We start from the raw sequence: 19,354 nt of genomic DNA, 5'->3' as shown, positions 1-19,354 counted from the left end.
TCCGGCCGTGGACGCGGAATTCTTCAAGCAGCTGCTGGAACTCCGCAGACTGTTCTTCCCGAAGCTGGTGAGTGCCGAGCTGGGCTTGCTCTGTCTCCACTCGTTTGCTCTGGTATCCAGGACTTTCCTCTCCATCTATGTGGCCGCCCTCGATGGAAAAATTGTGAAGAGCATTGTGGAGAAAAAGCCCAGGAGCTTTATCTTCAAGTTAATCAAGTGGCTGATGATCGCAATCCCAGCAACTTTCGTGAACAGCACCATCCGGTACCTGGAGTGCAAGCTGGCCCTCGCCTTCCGCACGCGCCTGGTGGATCACGCCTACGAGACCTACTTTGCCAACCAAACCTACTACAAAGTGATCAGCATGGACGGGCGGCTGGCTAACCCCGACCAGTCCCTCACCGAGGACATTATGATGTTCTCACAGTCCGTGGCGCATCTCTACTCCAACCTCACCAAGCCCATCCTGGATGTTGTGCTCACCTCCTACACCCTCATCCGCACAGCACGGTCCCGGGGGGCCAACCCCATCGGGCCCACAGTCCTGGCCGGTCTCGTCGTCTATGCCACGGCCCGAGTGCTCAAAGCCTGCTCGCCCAAGTTCGGCAAACTGGTGGCTGAGGAGGCTCACAAGAAGGGCTATCTGCGCTTCATACATTCGCGCATCATCGCCAACGTGGAAGAGATTGCCTTTTACCGAGGGCACAAGGTAAGGAGGAGAGGAATTGGGAGCACTGGGGTAGATCCTGCAGTGCTGGAGTGGACCCATGCTTCCCCTGATGCCCTTCTTGAGTACGCAAGAAGTACTCAAGTACTTCTTGAGCATTTTGGGTCCCTCTGACATTTAAACTTGTTTACAGCTTGGCACTTCCCATTTCTTAGGAAGTGCCGTCTCAGGAGCAGTGTCTGGGGGGAGCAGATCACAGTTCCCTTGAACTCTGACAGCGTTCTGGTTTTGCAGATGGATCTTATGCTTATCTCGAAAACTAATCTACCTTGCTGTGTTTTCCCCACCTAGTCCGTTCTGATTAACTTTTCCAGACTTCTTTTTTCCAACCATGGGTATGAACCACCATATTTAATTGAGCAGAAATAGCAACCATGGCACACCAGAAGGTCTAGGGGGAACTCTGTGATGGCTCAGAGCACGCTACAACCTTTGACACTCTTTCACATAGCCAAGCAAAGATGTAGTCACCAGTCTTAAAATAGCATAAGTACAGTACTTCTGCAATCACAGTTACATAAACTAGTAGCTTGTTTTAAAGCCACCTTATAAAGGGACTCCTCATATTTCTTTAGAAGTAAAGTTTGGCTGTAACACCTTTCAAACACAACTGGGGGAAAAAGTTGTTTCATGCAAGTGAAAATGAAAGCTGGAAACCAGTCTGAAGTATTACTCTTTCAGTTCAGGCAATGATTATATAACACTAATGGTTTATTTTTGTAGACACAATCGTTCTCAAAAGCTGCCTGTAATAGTGTTTTAAGTGCAGCTAAATTATAAATTTTCTCAATCCCCACATATATGGGCTTGAACTGAATACATATTGACTTGCAACTGTCTTTGACTTGTTAAACCTCCTGGGATAATTCTCTCTTTCCCCAGACTGCTTGCAAAAACAAGCAGCATTTCAGGAATCAACCCTGCAACTTTAAGTCACTGAAGATAATTGATTCCCAAATGCTTTCCAACATAATTTTCAGTTGCTGTGAAACTCTACAGCTGCAACTTTATTAAAAGGACATTAAATCAATCTTATTTTGGTTGTTAGAATGAACTGTTGTGACTGCTGTGGTGTTCCTGTATGAATTAGAGATCTTAAAAGAGTTGAAAACCTGCCAGTGTTCTGTCGAGGGACAGTGGTGTAAATAAGAACCAGGTCCACTGACTTCCATAAAGCTGTGCACTTTCGTTGTGATACTGCAGCACAGTGAGTGTGAAGTACCACATGGCAGTTGTGATTCAGAAGTGACAACTCTGAGTACTGATTATTTCTTCTACACATGAGAGCGTATCTTGTACTACAAGTCCATCTTTGTTTCATGGTATAAATTATTTTATTATTTTAACCGTAGGTAGAATTGAAACAACTGCAAAAAAGCTACAAGGATTTGACAGATCAAATGAATCTCATTTTGTCCAAACGTTTATGGTACATCATGATAGAGCAGTTCCTGATGAAGTATGTCTGGAGTAGCTGTGGTATGATCATGGTCGCTGTGCCCATCATCACCGCAACGGGATTTGCAGATGGTGGTAATAACATCTTTTTTAACATCGAATTTCTAAATGTTTCTTTAAAGTTATGTCCTCAAAAGACTGTAGTTCCCTTGAGTGCTGTTCACATTGGTTTATTTTTCACAGACTTTCTTACAACATCTGTGTCTTATGTATAACTTGCAAGCATAGCAAGTCAGCTGAGCAAATGATCCAACTTGGAATGTGTGATAAATAGTATGAAGTCAGGACTTAGAGGATCCTGGTATCACACAAGATTGTAATGATTATTGCAGTCTCCCTTTTCATTAGTCACTGTTGGAATGGCAAGCTGATTTTTACAGTATCTCCTTTTGCAAAATGATACTATGAACTTTTAATAGAGTGCTTGTCTTCTCCTTCCATAAACCACGGTGTAATTAGAGATAATTATAGGTAATTTTTCTCTTACTGTTGACCTCTTGGAAACCGTTGATTTTCCCTGACTCCCTGGGAGAAGAGAAGGTAATATTCAGATTCCAGGCTAGGATGGTATCATTTTTGACATCCTATCACAATTTTCCTGGAAGTGAAATGAGATCAAGTAGTGTTGTTGCTGCAGACGCTATTTAAAAAAAAAAACAAAAAAACAAGAGAGAGCAAAAAGAAATGTATTAAGGAGGGCTGTTGGTTAATTTAGTTTAACAGGCTTCCTCATGCACAGTTAGAACTTAATATATTACAAATTTCATAGGATTCCTATAACATGAATCCTACAAAGTCTTCAGAAGGATCAGTTCTAAATTGTGTACTTTGAATTAGGAATGAGTGAATTCTTTTCTGTGCAGTAGTTCTCTTTCTTTCATGGAAGTTGTATTCCAAGTCAGGACTGTCCAAGTGGACAAGCTTGGTGTGAGCTGTGGGATGGCTTTGTGCAGTGCCCACGTGGTTTAGCTGTCTCACTAAAAAGTTGTGCCAGAGCAGGGCTGGGTGTTCAGCTCCCTGAGCTGCTGCCCATCACGTGCCTTAGGAGGGCACTACATCAGCACCCTGGCTGGCATCCTGGGAACAGCTTCAAAAATATCAGGATGTCTTGTTCCAAACTGAAGAGGCCATACAAAGGCATTTCACCTCACAGGGAAGGTTATCAGCACAACAGAAAAAGTGATAAGGGTCTTTCTGCTAAGATGGGAGTGAGTGCAATCAAGAAAAGGAGCATTTAACCACATGTTGTAAATATCTCCTTGGTATTAGAGCATGAATAAAAAAGGACTTGTACTCATGCTAAACTAAATAACATTCCTGTTACTCATGTTTGTTCTTTTGTTAAATACATTTCAAATGTAGGAGAGAGCAAAGATGCAGCAGTGGCTCACATTTTCACATTTTAAAGCAGACTTATATTTGCTACCAGCATCCTAAACTATTAAAACATCAGGTTTATTATTGAGTTCTGGGGCTTACCATAATGGTGGTTCACAAACATAATACTGGCAGCACTGTCAAGACCAGTGTGAGGTATTACAGCTATTCAGAGAATCAAGCACACCTGATTATGCTGAAATTACCATTGACCTGCTTGGGAAAACAGTGCTTTTTGCAGATCACACACAAGTTTGTTCACATCTGAAGCAAGCTGATTTTTTGTGTTAGGATAAATCAGAAGAGTCAGGGAAATGTATAAAACTGGTACCATGGTGAGACTTGAGACTACTGGTGTAAAGCCATAAATTTTGTACACTTCTTCAGGGAAGAGAAAGAAAAAGTAAAACAATAATTCTTCAGTAATAAGAAAAAAGAACAGTGACAGTATCTTTGAACAGTAAGAAGAAAAGTATCTTTGACAGTGATATTTCTGACTGAAATTTTAAAATTGTGTTATATTTTTCAGTGAAGAATTTAGGTGGCAAAGACAAGATTTCTCTTTGATAACATTTCTTATTCTTTTTGTATTAAACAATTCACATTCCCAATGTGTCTCAGTTTATGGAGAGTAACTATTTTTTGAAGCAAGACTTTGATTTCTCTAGACACAGTGAACATTTATTTTTGTTTGTAAAATAAGTGTGACTATCAACTAAATAAAGGAAAAGAAAAATGGAAATGTTAGATTCTGTATGAAACATAGACAGTCTGTGTGTTAAAATGTGACACTTTCAAACACAGGAGGCCAGCCATATGAAAAATGTTTTGGACAAAAAGTTCAAGAAAAATTATATTGCTGGGTTATATAATAGAAGAGTTTGTCTTTTGGGCCTGTCAAGTGCTCATAAATTCTGTATAATTTCAATTTTTTAAATATCCCTACTCTGACTGATGCAGTGGCTTGTAGAGATCCTTAAACTCTTGCTAGATGAGCTGGCCTGGGTGCTGGAAGCAGCCCTCAGTAAATACTGCATTTACATGAAGGAGGAATGATGTTAATCAGTGCAGTTAAACCATACCTGATTCCTAGATAATTTAATTGTGGTGGTTCCAGATAGCATGGGCTGCATGTGCTATAATTCCAACAAGATCAACAAAAATTGGTTGTGTCAGAAGTAAACAAATTTTAAATCCTCTTTTACTAATGAATTTCCTGAATTCTCCCTATTCACTAAATGTATTCTTCTTGGAGTGGAAATAACTTTTTGAAGTGAAAGCCACATCAGTAAGAATTTTGTAATCTCTTCTTTGCAAGAGCTTTTCTATATTTTTTTAAAAACCTTTCTCTCATTGTGTCTCAGCAAGATTGCATACAACTAGTTGACAGTGTGCTGATGTAGAACTGAAGTGAGAAAACATCATAATTAAACCCAGGAAAAATAACATAGATGTTCTCTGTGTGTGTATATATATATATACACACACACACATATATATGAAAAGTTATGATGTAGCAATTTTTTAAAGTTTTTCATTAATTATTTCAGTGAAATACAGTGAAATAATTAATTCTGTTTATTATTTTTATATTAAATAATTATTCCAGTGTATATAACAGTAATAATAATTAAATTATAAATAATTGATATATAATTAATAATGTATTATTATATAATTAATTATATATTGAATAATTATTCCATTGTATTTCACTGTAATACAGTGTATTTCAGTGATCTAGTTGTGTAGGAATCCTTTATGGATGTGTAAATGAAAACAGAATAACATTTAGATTTAACTAATAAAGACAGAGAGATGCATCTGGCTTTGGTACTGCCTGTAGATTCTCAGACACCAGATTTCTAGAATCTGATTTGTCAGGGAAGTGAGAGTAAGAAAATGCTGTTTACTCTACTCTTGCATTGCTTCACTTAGCCCATGAAATTTATGGTCGCATTACACCTGCAAGGAATTCCTCCTAGATTTTCTTGATCGTGAGCACTGTGGAAACATGGGTGTTGGTAACAGTTGCTAGAACAGGAGCCACAGTGCATCCACCTGTTTCCCTGCCTAGCACGATTCCTAGCATCAGCTTAGTTTAAAAAAGAAACTTAAAAAGAACTTTACAAACTTTTGAAAAAAATAATATCCTGATCCCATTCTGCAAAAGATTTAAGCAGTTTATGGAGATGCATCTATAGTTATGTGATGCAGAAAACCTTTTAGATCTTTCATTGTAAATCTCTTATGTGGAAAATTTTTAAAAGTGGTTTGCTATACCACTGGTTTACTACATCAGTGATTGGTAGTTGCAATTATAAGCACTGAAACAACATTTAGCCTCAAAATAGTCAGGCACTTCTTTTTAAATCTTGTTTCCTTCAGGAAACGAACCTTGCAACTTGAATCTATGGGACCCATTGTAGCAATATGGTGTACGTAGATATGTTAAATATACTTACTTTTCACATATCTTGTATATACAAGTTCTGCTGCTGTTTTCTCCTTGCCTAATGCTGCTGACATTCTTATGAGACAAGTCCTTTCTTTGGAGCAAGAATATTCTTGTTAACAGGATGCATTGTCATAAATAAAGCCTCACAACTGTGTTCTGAGGTCAGATGAAAAGAGAAACTTCATTGTGAGGGAGAGTTATCCTATTGAAACCATGCCTTTGATACCAAGAGAGTTTATTGCTTTCTTACAGAAATATAATAGTGTTGCCAGATTTACACAAATGTGAATGGCTCCTTCTACATGAAGTCGGTAATAAGTAAGGTTGAAAATTAATAATCACAAAAATGTTAAAAATTATGTTCAAAATCTGTTTCAGATCATTGCTTAGGTTTCACTTTTTTTGAATATTTTGAAAAATTTATGTTGTAGGATGACATATTAAAAGGACAATGATCCATGTAGATAAATAGATAAAATAACAGGATGTTTTGCCTAACAAGATGAATTCCATATGCTCCCAAACTGTTTTTGACCAAGATATGGTAGTTACATTCCCTAGTTCTTTTTGAAAGGTTGTCTTCATAGAGTAAACTTTTTCTTAAAAAAAGAAAAAGCCTGCTCTATAATAGCTCACATTGCAATAATAATTTAGTTTGTAGAGATAATTATCAGCAGAATATTTTAACAAAACTTTTTTTTTTTACATTCAGAATTGGAAGATGGGCAGAAGCAGGCAATGGTTAGTGAAAGAACAGAAGCTTTTACTACATCACGAAACTTGCTGATCTCTGGAGCAGATGCTATTGAAAGGATTATGTCTTCATACAAAGAGGTATGTACATCCTGAATGCATGAAACAGAAGAGGAAAAAAAGAAAAACAATTTACATTTAATATAAAATATTTTTTAAATGTAGTGCAGTTTTTAAAGGCAAATTGTATTGCAACTAAATCCATGGAGATATTTGAACTGGTAGTTAATCTTTAGGGTTAAGTTGACATAGAGTCTAAAGTGCACAGTTGCGTGTATGGTGCAATGTGTAGATGTCATTTTTAATACTTGTGATCAGGTGTCATCAGAGAGTAATAGAAGTTCTTGGAATGTCAGTGATAAAGGTTCAAATTCCTCTTCTGTTTGGAGCACAGACCTGAATTTGGGCTGCCTTCAGTGTACTGGGATTCTTCTGTTGGAACTGTCACAAAAGCATATAATAGTTTAATTATAAGAGTCTTTAAAGGTCTTCTAGTCCAACCCTCTCCCCATACCATGAACAGGAACATCTTCAGCTATTTTTGGGTTACTCAGAGTCCCATCCAGCCTGACCTTGAATGTTTCCAGAGATGGGGTATCTCTACCTCACTGGGCAACCAACGTGTTTCTGTATGAAAAACAAGGAGAATTGAATGCTTATTTATGGGCCGCTTGAACTGTAAGGCTGTTTTCAGTATCTTGTGAACGTGTTAAATTGTAAGTAATTTTTCAAAATAGAGAAATTTTAGTAGGAAAAAGTTCACTTTGGGAGTACAAGTATTCTAGAAGTACAGAATGTTAATCCAGAAGATCAGAGATGTTGTTTCAGGTCCTTACCCAAATTCCAGTAGAGCTATGCTTTAATCTATTGTCTCTCCTGTGGATTTCTTTAAATGCCGGCTGTTAAGCCAAAGAAAAGTGAGTCAGTGCTATTAATCTCAACATTTCCTTCTGAATGTTTGTTCTTCATATTTGAATTGGTGTTTGCTCATCCCTTTGGTGGGAACCCCTTTTCCCAGTGCAGTGTGAGGAGGAATGCATTAGCTGGGCAGCTAATCAAAGACTATGGATTCTGTTATTTGGAATCCAGCCATAACAGCTACAGCTTTGTAAATTGTCAGAGGAGGGGTGGTTTGGCACCTTCAGATACAGACTTTGACAAAGCCAGTGTCTGTGCTGTTTTCAGAAGTCTGAATGGGCTGTGATTTTTAACCTATTCTCTTCTAGCTGTTCCCCTCCTTGATCTCTGTTGTCAAGATACTGACAACCCATTATACACTGATGTAATATGTGTTTTGTTTTCAGCATTTAAGTCATTTATATAATGTACATGAGTTTATTTTTTTGTCAAAAAAAGTAGCCAAAAATAGTAGAGGAAGCACTGAACAAACTGATTTTGTCTATAACATGGTAAGATACTAATTGAGACAGCATGAGACCAAAGAGCCATTCCATGAATTTCCATCTTAATTTTACATTTATGTTTCTCTTCAAAAGACCCTGCAGTACTTCAACCACATTGTCATTCCCTTTTTGTGATTCAGGCAGTTTCTGAAGCACAGTGTACTTGTACTTCAACCCATGTCAAGTGGTAGTGCAGTTCCAGGTCTTGCCCACCTCCTCCACCAAGGCAGCCTCCTTCAAGTCAGTGTAATTCACTGTGCAAATGAGGTGGGCTCAACTTTTCTTTGCAGTCAGTAGTTTAGGTGGTGGTATTTAGTGTTTGGACGAAGTGAGTTTCTACAGTCATGGTATAGAAGCTTACTACATGTTATGGTTCTCCTGGGGCACAGCTGGTAGGAGTTTCATTTATCACATGCAGGATTCTCTCCATCATCCTGGTGGAGTGATGGTCATGTGGCCAGAGCTGGCACTCATTTCTGAGTCTAGCACAAACAGTGAAACCTACAGGAGAATTATGGAACTGTTTCCAGTTATTTCAAATAATCTTGCAATTATATACACCATAGTGAGTGAACTCAGTCATGGGGTGTATGTATTTAATCACAGCAAGCCAAGGATTTTATAATCTTGATCTGATTTTCTTGTCCTCTCTGCATTTTGTATAAAAATATATCCTTTTAATAATACATTTAAAATAAAAGGCCTTGGCATAATTCTTTACTACCAGCAGATGGAGGTAGTTCTTTGGGACCTCTTAAATAGCCCATGAATATGGAGTTACAGGGTCCAGAGATCTGTTGTTTCTGTCTTCACCAGGTGAAAATTGTGGCAAATGGACCAAAAAAAAACCCAAAAAAGGAGAAAGCCTTTTAAGAGACCTCACCATCTTAAAAATGCCCAGTTCTAGTCTAAGGTGTCAGAAGACTCATTTCTGGTTTGTACTGTATTTTAGGTTAGGGTGCCCTGATGCTGCCTCTTTTACACAGAAAAGCACGCTTCTCCCACAGGAGGTTTCAGGAATACAAGCAAGTAAACATTAGTAATTATAGATGCCTTTTTTCCTGACTTCTGTGGACTTCTATTTTTGCTGGAAAATGCAGAGATTTTGGTTTTTTCTTGTGTACCAGCCTCTTTGTTTTCAGATATGTTAGTGGCTGTTCTCTGTTCATTGAAGACTACAGAAATGAACAGTCTCTGCAACCTCTTCATTTATTGGAGTTATCACAGCTTACATGGGCTTAGCTCAGCTGTCCTGTCTGCTGCTTGGTAGAAGCTACAGGTGGCACATGGGTTAGCACAGCATTTCAAGGAATGGAAGTCGATGGGTGATGATCAGCATTGTTATTCATGTTGATCTTTGGCCAAACATTTAATTTGTAGAATTTGTGAAGCATAACTGAAATGAGGTGTTTGTTGTTTCTCAGGTCACTGAGCTTGCAGGCTACACCGCCCGTGTCCACAACATGTTTGCAGTCTTTGACGAGGTGAAGAGAGGCATCTACAAAAGAACTGCTGTTATTCAAGGGTCTGTAAACAACAGCAGGAGTGAAGATAAGGCAGAGTTACACATTGATGGGCCCTTAGAAATCAAAGGTAATTAATTCATATTTGTATGAATTTCCCAGGGGTGGTGGAGGAGGCATGGAACAGTGGGACAGGAGGTGAACAGAGGTTTTTTTCTGTAGCTAATCAGCCTCTCAGCCTTAATGCCCCAGAGATCATGTTGCCTTTCATTTTAACCCCCTGCTTCCTTCTAACTCTATCCTTATGGTGTGCTTTTCTAATACACAAAATGGCTCAAATGTTTTCTGTAAAAACTTTCAATGAAAAGGCATTTCAACTATACTATTATATATGATGGTGATATTAGTATTCTTACATTGACGGTGCCTGTTTTCCTCAGACCATTCATTTTTTTCAGAAAGCTGAGACTGTAACATTTTCATCTTCAGCCATCACATTATTTTGTTTGAGGTTGGAGGAAAAAAGACTGATTGGTTCTGTAGTTTTTCCCAAAAATACTGCATTTTCCATGATTAAAGATCAACCTGTGCTCATTTTTTCATAATTTAGTGGGAATCTTCAACTGAAAATGATAACTTCACCCTTCTCCTCACCTCCCAAATGATCTGATCAATATATACTTTTTCCCTCCTGACCCCATCCTCTGTCTTTCTGGTGCCTCTGTCTTTCTGCTCCACCCTCCCTGGAGCATTTTCTGTGTACATCCATTCCTTGTTGTGCCACCTCTCTCTGCCTCTTGCATCCAGCTTCTCTCTGAGGTACTCAAAGGCAGCTATTGCAATGGGTTTTTCCTCATATTCCCAACATAGCATTTCTGCTGCTGCCCTCTGTGGTGTTGAAAAGCCTTGTTCTCTTCCTTTAGCTTTTGAAAAGTTAAGCCTCAGTAGAGTTATAGGCCCCAAAGGGCTCTTTGTGAAATAACTTCTTGCAGCAATTTCAACAGTGCTGCCCTTCAGCTCATATTTCTCAAAGGTCCTCTGACAAGGTTCATTATAACAAAGTATGATGCAGCATGGTGGATAGGTATGGAAATAGCTGATGTCTTAATCTTATAGATCTTAGTAGTGCTTGGCTGATGTTTAAAGAAATGGATTTTTATAACTGTTACATGTTGTTATGTGCATGAGAAAAGGTTTGTAGTTCATGGAGCAATGAAGTAATCTGGGTCTCTTTTTAGATAACTGTGTTTAAAACCAAAACCAAATACACTTCATGTATGCAAGTGTGCTCTTCATGTTCCCTTTAGGTCTATTATATCTAAACCCCACTCCTCTTTTCTCTGCAACCTTTTCCCAGGATTTCATTCCCCTACAGACACTTTTCATCCAGTCTGAATTCCTCCTAAGCCATGGTGACAAGCATTTGCTCTTGTGTAGTTGTAGCTCTCAGAGGCAGCTAGCCAAGACCAAGCATTGTGCACAAGGATTTAGGAAGAATTTAGGCCAGATGAATCTAGGCCACAGGCTCCACATTTTTTATGACAAGTGCTATTGTAATACTGGTTTTCCTCCTTTCTTTTGGTTGCAATGCTTCAGAAATCCCTGAAGAATGGATTGTGTGTGGATAAAAGTGCACATGCTCACATGCTTGTGTGTGCCTGCATTGTTAGAGAAGAAAAATCTTAATATTCTGCTTCCCTAATGGCTCTTTGAACACATAATACTGATTTTCTTTTCAATCATCCTGTATAAGTCTTTGTAATTAAGCAGTGTCTGTTTTGTGCCTTGCATTTACTGTTGTCAGCAAATGTGAAAATAATAATATTGCCTTCTAGCATATTTAATAATTCAGAATTTTAAAAATTAAACAGAATTTTGTACATCTTGTACAAATACTGTCAAATTTTGTTTCTGATTACACATAAATATACTTTAAAAGTGTGCTAAAGTTGCAATCAAATGCTGTGAAATTAGGATTAGGAAATGAGAATTAAGTTCACTTAATTCTTACTAGCTGACTATATTTTATCATAGATTTATTTTAACTACAGTGTCTCCACTATATCAAAGTAATTTATTTTTAACAGAAAAACACTTTTCCCCCATAATCTCATGCTGTTTTAAGTAAAATTTATTTTACGAAAAAAGAACGCTTGGACTGATACATGGCATAAAAATTTCTGCCCAGGTTGTTATGGTTTGGCAAAGTTAAAATCAATTGAACAAAGAGCCTCTAAAGGAAGAATGTAAGACTAAGCTTAAGTGAAGAAAATGCTATCGGAATGTTCTATAATTAACTAACTAACTTGGTCTTTGTTGCATTTTTCTTTGTTCAGATTAGTTTAAGTTATAAGTAAACAGCTTTCTAATAGAAAGAGAAATATCTTCCCTTTGCATCTTGTCTATAAAGGTAATTTCTAATATTTTTCTAGGAATCCAGCTGTTTGGGTTCTGTTGGATAAGACCATTAACAGATGTCTGAGAAGTTAGTTTCATTCTTTTACTCTTTCCAGGGCAGTTAATATCAAGGTCCTTGTATTACGGAGTATCCGGATGTCCAGTAGAGATTGTATATTTGATTTGCCAGAAATCCAAATGCCAAGTGTATCTACCTGACTGAAATATTTTATGAGTTTCTGCAAATACTTACAAGACACGTTTACACTGTCTGTGGCATCAAAAAGAGATGGAAGCAAGCCATTAAATGTTTTCTCCTTTGCTCTCGTTGCTGGAGGAGACTGAAAGGTGCTTCAGCTTTCATAGCTGGTAGTGATTCCTAATTAAATCCTCAAAGAAAGTTAACTGGTTTGCCTGTGGCTAAGGCTGTCCTTGAACTTTTTTACTGCTTGATATTAAACAGCTATTTAAAGCAGAATACAGAAACTACAAGTAGAATTTGAATGAACACATCTTTATAGTGCATCACATATTTATGATGCCTACTGTGCATTGTGTTTAGGATCAAATTTGGGTTTCATTGCACATTCTTGGCTACTGTTGACAGTGTCTTTTGGACTAGCTAAGATTTATTATCCAGGTTTTCCAATAGGGGAACCTGGAGCACATAAAAGAGCTGTCTCAAACACCAGTCCTTACTTGAAAATATACTCAGTTGTGCACAGAGGCTGTCACAAGTCGTTGCTTAATGGAGGGTTTCACAAACTCTAATTTTTGGCTTTTTTTTCTTTCTAGGGAAAGTAATTGATGTTGATCAAGGAATTATTTGTGAAAATGTTCCTATAATTACTCCGAATGGCGATGTGGTGGTTTCCAGACTAAACTTCAAAGTAAGATGATATGCAAGAATCTTCTGATTGTTGCCATCACATTAACATAAACAGCACAGAATTCATATATCTTATATTAAGTACTTGGAGGAGCATATGGATAAAAGGGGAAGTCCAGAAAGGTAGGCATAGTAGCTCAATAGAGGCAGACATGTGGAGTTTTTCCTGCTCAGAGAAAGAAAAGGGAGGATTTCTGTTGCTGTTTCCAGGTGAAAAACTAACCTGAGATTTTCAAAGGTGTACATGAGAGTGTGCATCCACCTTTAGTTAAATTCAGTCAAATTGGGGTGCTTTACTCACAAAGGCTCCTTTAAAAGTCTGAGGCCACAGCAACAGTGAAAAAATCAAACCTGTAGTTTTTCCTGATCACCACAAAGAGCAGTACTGACTGATAGCTGACAGCATAGTTCACCAGTCCAGTTGGGGAGCATTAACTCAGCAGAAGCTTGTATTGTTTTTAAAAACCTATTCCAGACACCTCTTGGTACCTGCTCACAATTTTAACCAGTGACCTTTACTGAATTATTCCCAGATGTATCCTGATCTGATGTTCCAGTGTAGGTGTTGTTCTTTTTAAAAAGAGTTGAAGTTACCAGAAATAAATTTAACAATTCCAGCGCATCTTTTAATTTAGCTAAAGCAGGATTTTCCTTTTCCTCTGAATTAGAAACTAGGAGGAAATGGTCCTAGCTATGGCAAAACTTGCAACAACTTCAGTGCAGGAATTTCAGAATTGTAAAATTACAACCTTATGATCAAGCAGGCATTTCGATTTATTCATCTCAAGAGACAGAAACAAAGAAAATACAGAAGTCAGTATATTTCTGTAAAACATAGATAATGACATTGTGATTAGGCATAAATATACACTCATATGTACACAGGGTAATAGTCAAATGAGTAAAAAAAATCACTTGTCATCACAGCCAAGTTAACATAGGTAATTAAGTGAGAAATGGCAATGTGAAATAAATTTTCCAAATCACTTGATTGACCTCCCATACCTGTAGTTAATATCACAGATAGGCACAATACTGTTTGAAACACTGTTAACACCTTTGGACCTAATCTGCATTAGAACAATTGATTCTGACTGTGATGTATTGATGCTGTAGTGTAATTATATCACATATTACATTAACGTGTATATAATAATATATTACTATAAATATTACTACCATATACTACTGTAAACATTATTTATAGAAATAGTCAGATATAAAGGAGATTATTTGCATTATCTCAGCCCACATATTTTATCTAATGCCACTGCTTCCAGAATACATGCAGCTAATCAATGAAATTGGTTGATAATTTTGTATAAATGCTTATGTAACCCCCTCTTAGGGGTCTTGGAATCTCTTGTGCCACATACACTGTGTAGTAATATCTTTGCATTTTCATCCCCTTTGCAGGTCGAGGAGGGGATGAATCTTTTAATCACTGGACCCAATGGCTGTGGAAAGAGTTCTCTCTTCAGAATTTTAAGTGGTTTATGGCCTGTGTATGAAGGAGTTCTCTACAAGCCCCCTCCACAACACATGTTTTATATACCACAAAGGTATGTGTCTTGCTGAAGGTGGTGCCTCTTACCTGTTTACATGAATTTTGGCCCTTCTTCTCATATTTCTAATCTGTGATGTATACATCCAAGTGTAAAGGTGGTAAGCACAGCCTCAGGTGTGTGAAGTGTATTTATAAGAGCTCTTTTCTCATTGGTGATGCAGCATCATTAGTCATTGGAAAGGGCTCACAGACACTTATGTTGGAGCCTGTGTTCCTCAGATGGCTGAAGTCCTGGATAGTTGGGATTGTGGGAACAAACTGGTGTCTGAAAGAAATTTGAAATAGACCTCGTGTATCTCAAATCTGATTTCTTTTAAAACCAAGATTCGAAACAAGTGAGAGTGGCTTGATTCTTAAGTGTCAAAGTAACCAAAACTTAACTTTCACCCTGCAAGACCACAATCGAATCCAACAGTAACTGCAGATTGCCTTCTTAATAATATGCGCTCATTTCACTAATGGAAACTTGGCTTTGTTGTCCTTTCTTTGTACTCTGACATGCTGTTGGACTCTCAGTATATACTCTTATGCAATTGGTTCTAGAATATCTCCTTAGAGACCTCTAACTATGTTGTTTTGCAAAAGCAAAGTCAAACACTGAATCTTTACTTCCTGTAGTTCATTTCTTCCCATGGGCAAAAGAAGTATTTGTGATAACAGTTTGTAGACTTGTTTAAAAAGTACAAGATATTAAGATGAATGGAATATACTGAACTGATCAGTAGATTTTCCTTGCTGCAGGTGAAGCTAGCAAAGAACACTGGTCTATGATTTTTTCAAATATCTACATAATTTATTGCTAGGCATTGTCATTTTTCTGGTTCACTCAAGACTTTTATTCAGGAGTTTGGAGCAAAATACTTTATTAAACGTTTTTCAAAACATTATTTCAGAATACCCATTGTGCGGGGCAGTCTTAAAAATGGTTTACTCAGAACAAAAGCTAATCTAGGTTTTTTTCTTGAAGAAAATGTTGAGTTTCAGACACCTCCTTCCTCTGTGTGATCCCAGCCCCTATTCAGATCAACATCTGGCTGGCTTGCTTACAGCCCTTTCCCTTTACTTACATTCCCTTTATCCTGTGAAAGCAAACAGACTCCTGTTGCATTCAGGCAAATTTGCCAAGGTGCTGGTTTGAGGTGATTGCATCACATCTGCTGGGATTTCATTCCATAATCATGGTTCTTTGTTAGCTGCTTCCCCTAACTTTGCAGTACTGGAAGAGTTTGTCCAGCAGACGTCTTTTGTGAAACATTTCAAAAAGTTTTAGTCAGAATTCACCTAACGTCTTTGTATCCCTCGGTGACCAAAGCTGTAGGACTGGGGATGTGCAGTGTAGGGACTGGCATACACAGTCCATCCTAGTAGGATCCCCAACAGGAGGGCTCTCCTTGCAGCATCCAAGGGACACTGCCTTAGCTCAGCCCTGTGGCTCTTCATGAGCTCTGTGCTTCCCTTCCCAAGGGACAGAGCCGTGTCTGGGTAAATGGGCCAACAAGGAGTGACAGAGAGAGCTCTTCTGCAAAAGTGCTACACCTTGACTGTGGCTGAGGATTCTGAAGTGTACTCTGGAGGACAATTCAGCTGTGTCAGAGCGTGTTTTGTACAATCAGAAATGTGGCTTGTCACTCATAAGTGTCTTGTATTTGGACAGGGACTGAGACTGAATCTTGTAGGGATTTCTCTTGTAGGGTGAATGTGGCTGAAGGGGTTGCTAAAGGACAGCAGTTTGGCTGTCCTTGAGGATCTCAAGTTGGTTTTTTGCCCAATGTATTTGTTCTTTGGGCATACAGAGTCTTCGATGAATATCTGAGATACTAAGAACTTTTTATATTGAAGTTTGTACATTTTGGGACAAGATTTGCAGCAGATCTGCTGGAGTTTTAGGGCTTTTGTGTGGATTGCCTTACATGGTCCAGGTTTTTCTCTTTTTTTGCCCTAATCTATCTGTGAGTTCTTTTATTTGTGGCCTAAATACGTCATACATTCCCTTGGGGTTTTTTGTCTGTCCCTGGCTCTAGTATACATTTAGAATTTGTGTAATGGTTTTTAAACTGTCCCCAAATTAAAGAGGTTTGTTTTGTAAGGTCCTGCTGGTGCAACCATTTTACTTATTAATCCTGTGCAAATTGCTGCTTTATCAGGATTACCTTTTGTTTATCTTTGTTAGGCACAATTCTATGAATTCTAGGTTGAAGAATAGAGTGCCCTGCCTACATTTCATCATGTTTGTATTTCATCATAACCTTAGGGAAGATTGTTCCTGTCAATCTGGAAAGTGTTCCGGAAAATGTTTCCGGCTGACAGGATCTGGGAGATGGTAGGATAGGATCAGCCTGCCATCAGCCTACCTCACTGTTTGGTTTGCTGGGTAGGTGAAACTGTGGTACAGCAGAAAGCTCTTGAGTTGGTGGATGTCCATCAGAGCAGCAAGTTAGGATGACATCCCCGTGTTTGTGTTTATACATTACATCTCTGATCTAAGAGCTTTCCATTAGTGGACACAGTTACCATTGAAGCATTGGCGTTCCTGTGGCTGAGTTTAGTTCTGCATCAGCCCATTCTAAGTCAGGTGTGTGAATCCTCATCTGTACACATGAATGGTGGAGAATACAGTGACTGCTGAGTAATAGAATACTCCACAGTAAATAGGAGCTCACTGAAAAGATTATTTTTTCCATTTCTGTTTTTTAATGTTTCAGCATAGTATTCCAGAAATGTGTGGGAAATCATGTATCTTTTTCGAGTACAAAAGCTACATACAAAGCTATGATTTATTAAAATATGAGTTAGCTCATTGTATACTCTAAATTTCATCCACACTGCAGACACTTTGTAGTTAGCATTACTTAGTGGTTTGTAAGCTTTAAAACAGAGCCTTAAGAATTCCTGTCTTTTTGGGTTTTTAGATTACTTAATATAATTATACTGCTGTTTTATCTTTTGCTGTAAAACATTGTGAGGGTTTTTTTCCTCCCCTTATATAAGACTAGGCCTTGCAGAATTGATCTGTAATCAGTCACAGTTCTGGTGGATGCTGATGGGACAAACTGGGGGCAGAGTGAGAAAAGCCCAGAAACTTCAAGGCTCTGCCACTGTCCCTGACAGGCCTGTCCAAGAAGAGAGTGGGCAGAAGGGAGGGCAGGCAGAAGAGATGGAGGCTTGAAGAGCCTTCAAGCATCATTTGGTGCCTGAAACAGCTTGTTGTTTCAGTGCTAGGAGCTGGTCACACCTCAACAAGTTGTCAGATCACATAGGAGACTCACTAACTCGCAGTGTGGATGTTCTTACCCCTTCTTCTGCTTCACTCTGTCCCTCTTTTGCAAGTAAAATTTGTTTGTGTTAACCACCTCTTTGCATTCTTCTTTGAATCCTGGCCAAGAATGTAGCATGAATGAAAAAATAAACACGTGTCACTCTAGCTGGTAAGGAACCATGGTTCAAATCAGAATCCAGAAACATCATTTAAAATAATAAATAATGAACAAAGTATGTAGTGGGTAACATGAGTACTGATGCTGAAGATATGCCACACACAGAATCACACAGAATCACTAGGTTGAAGAGACTTTTAAGATTGAGTCCAACCCATGCCATAACCTCAGCTAAACCATGGCACCAAGTGCCACATCCAGTCTTCTTTTAAACACATTTAGGGATGGTGGCTCCACCGCCTCGCCATGCAGACAATTCCAGTACTTTATCACTCTTCCCATAAAAAACCTTTTCCTAATATCCAGCCTATATTTATTTCCCTTGGCGCAGCTTAAGACTGTGTCATCTTGTTCTCTCAAGTGCTGCCTGGAGAATCCCCATCTGACTGCAACCACCTTTCAGGAAGTTGTAGAGAGTGACGCAAGATGTACCTGAAGCACTTGGGAATTAGCCTTTCACAACCTATCTGAAAGTAGCCTATTTCTTCAGAATGTGCCCTGCTTCTACTCTGTTGGTCTTATTCTTGGGAGGAGACTCTTCATGGTCTTATACTTGGGAACAGACTCTTCACTCCATCTTCATGGAATTAGAGAGCTCTAGCAGGCAATTCCTCCTAGCATTTACTCCAGCCTTTCTTGCTCTCCAACTAAAAGTCTCAGCTTTTTCAGTTGTAAAGAAACAGATTCTGCGCATGTTGGCTCCCATTTTCTTAGTTAGATTTAAATGCCAGCAGAATTACACAGCTACATACTTGCAGGTTACATTGACAACAGCACAGGAATATTCCTCAATATCTCTGCACCATAAGTTGCAGTAAAGTTCTAATCACCACTGAGTTATTGATATAAATTGTTAATAATTTTCTGCCTGCTGTGTCATATTGTCTTATTTGTGTGGAAGAATGTCTCATGCAGTCCCTGTTAGTTCCATAACCTTTGATCATGACTCTCGAGTCTTCCTAGCACAGCACGTATCTAAAATGTCCATCAGCATTTTCTCTTTCTTGAGGACTGATTCCCATAGAGCCTGGAGTAATACATTGTACTTCTTTCTCCTCATCCATGGCCATTGTTCTTCCTCTCCAGCTTGTTTTTACTCTAATTTGGTTATTTTTGTGTGTTTGTCCAGTAGCATGCATGGTTTCTTTGTTATTCTGTGTGCCGTTCTAGTAGAAGACCTACCCACTTTCTCAGCAGTCACAGCAATGGTCCAATTCTGTATTCTCTCTCTCTTGCTATTGCTCATTCAAGTAGATCTCTAACATTTCTTTCTTTCGACGCCAGGGTCATCAAATGCTAAAAGGGTGGCAACTGAAGATAAACTAGTGTCAAATGTTGTTTGTTCTTTGTCATTTAAAATTTATATACCCTATGTCTTGCTGCCTTCTTAAAAATGCTAGGACAGTCTGGAATGGAACAGTTTAAAGG

The 19,354-nt window shown here is 38.5% G+C and overlaps 1 protein-coding gene across 1 annotated transcript in view; it reads left to right on the top strand.

Annotated features, from left to right (window-relative positions):
* ABCD2 (ATP binding cassette subfamily D member 2) overlaps positions 1–19,354 on the top strand; it is a 43,358-nt gene that overhangs the window by 981 nt on the left and 23,023 nt on the right. Inside the window, exons 2-7 of the mRNA XM_031059013.1 lie at positions 3–709; positions 2,080–2,260; positions 6,733–6,854; positions 9,601–9,769; positions 12,832–12,926; positions 14,342–14,487. Coding sequence (XP_030914873.1) covers positions 3–709; positions 2,080–2,260; positions 6,733–6,854; positions 9,601–9,769; positions 12,832–12,926; positions 14,342–14,487 — 1,420 coding nt within the window. The remainder of the gene's footprint in view (positions 1–2; positions 710–2,079; positions 2,261–6,732; positions 6,855–9,600; positions 9,770–12,831; positions 12,927–14,341; positions 14,488–19,354) is intronic.

This window comes from Geospiza fortis, unplaced genomic scaffold (assembly GCF_000277835.1).
Source record: "Geospiza fortis unplaced genomic scaffold, GeoFor_1.0 scaffold424, whole genome shotgun sequence".
Taxonomy (NCBI): Eukaryota; Metazoa; Chordata; class Aves; order Passeriformes; family Thraupidae; genus Geospiza; species Geospiza fortis.
Note: the sequence above shows the minus strand (reverse complement) of the source record. Positions and strands in the feature narration are given on the sequence as shown.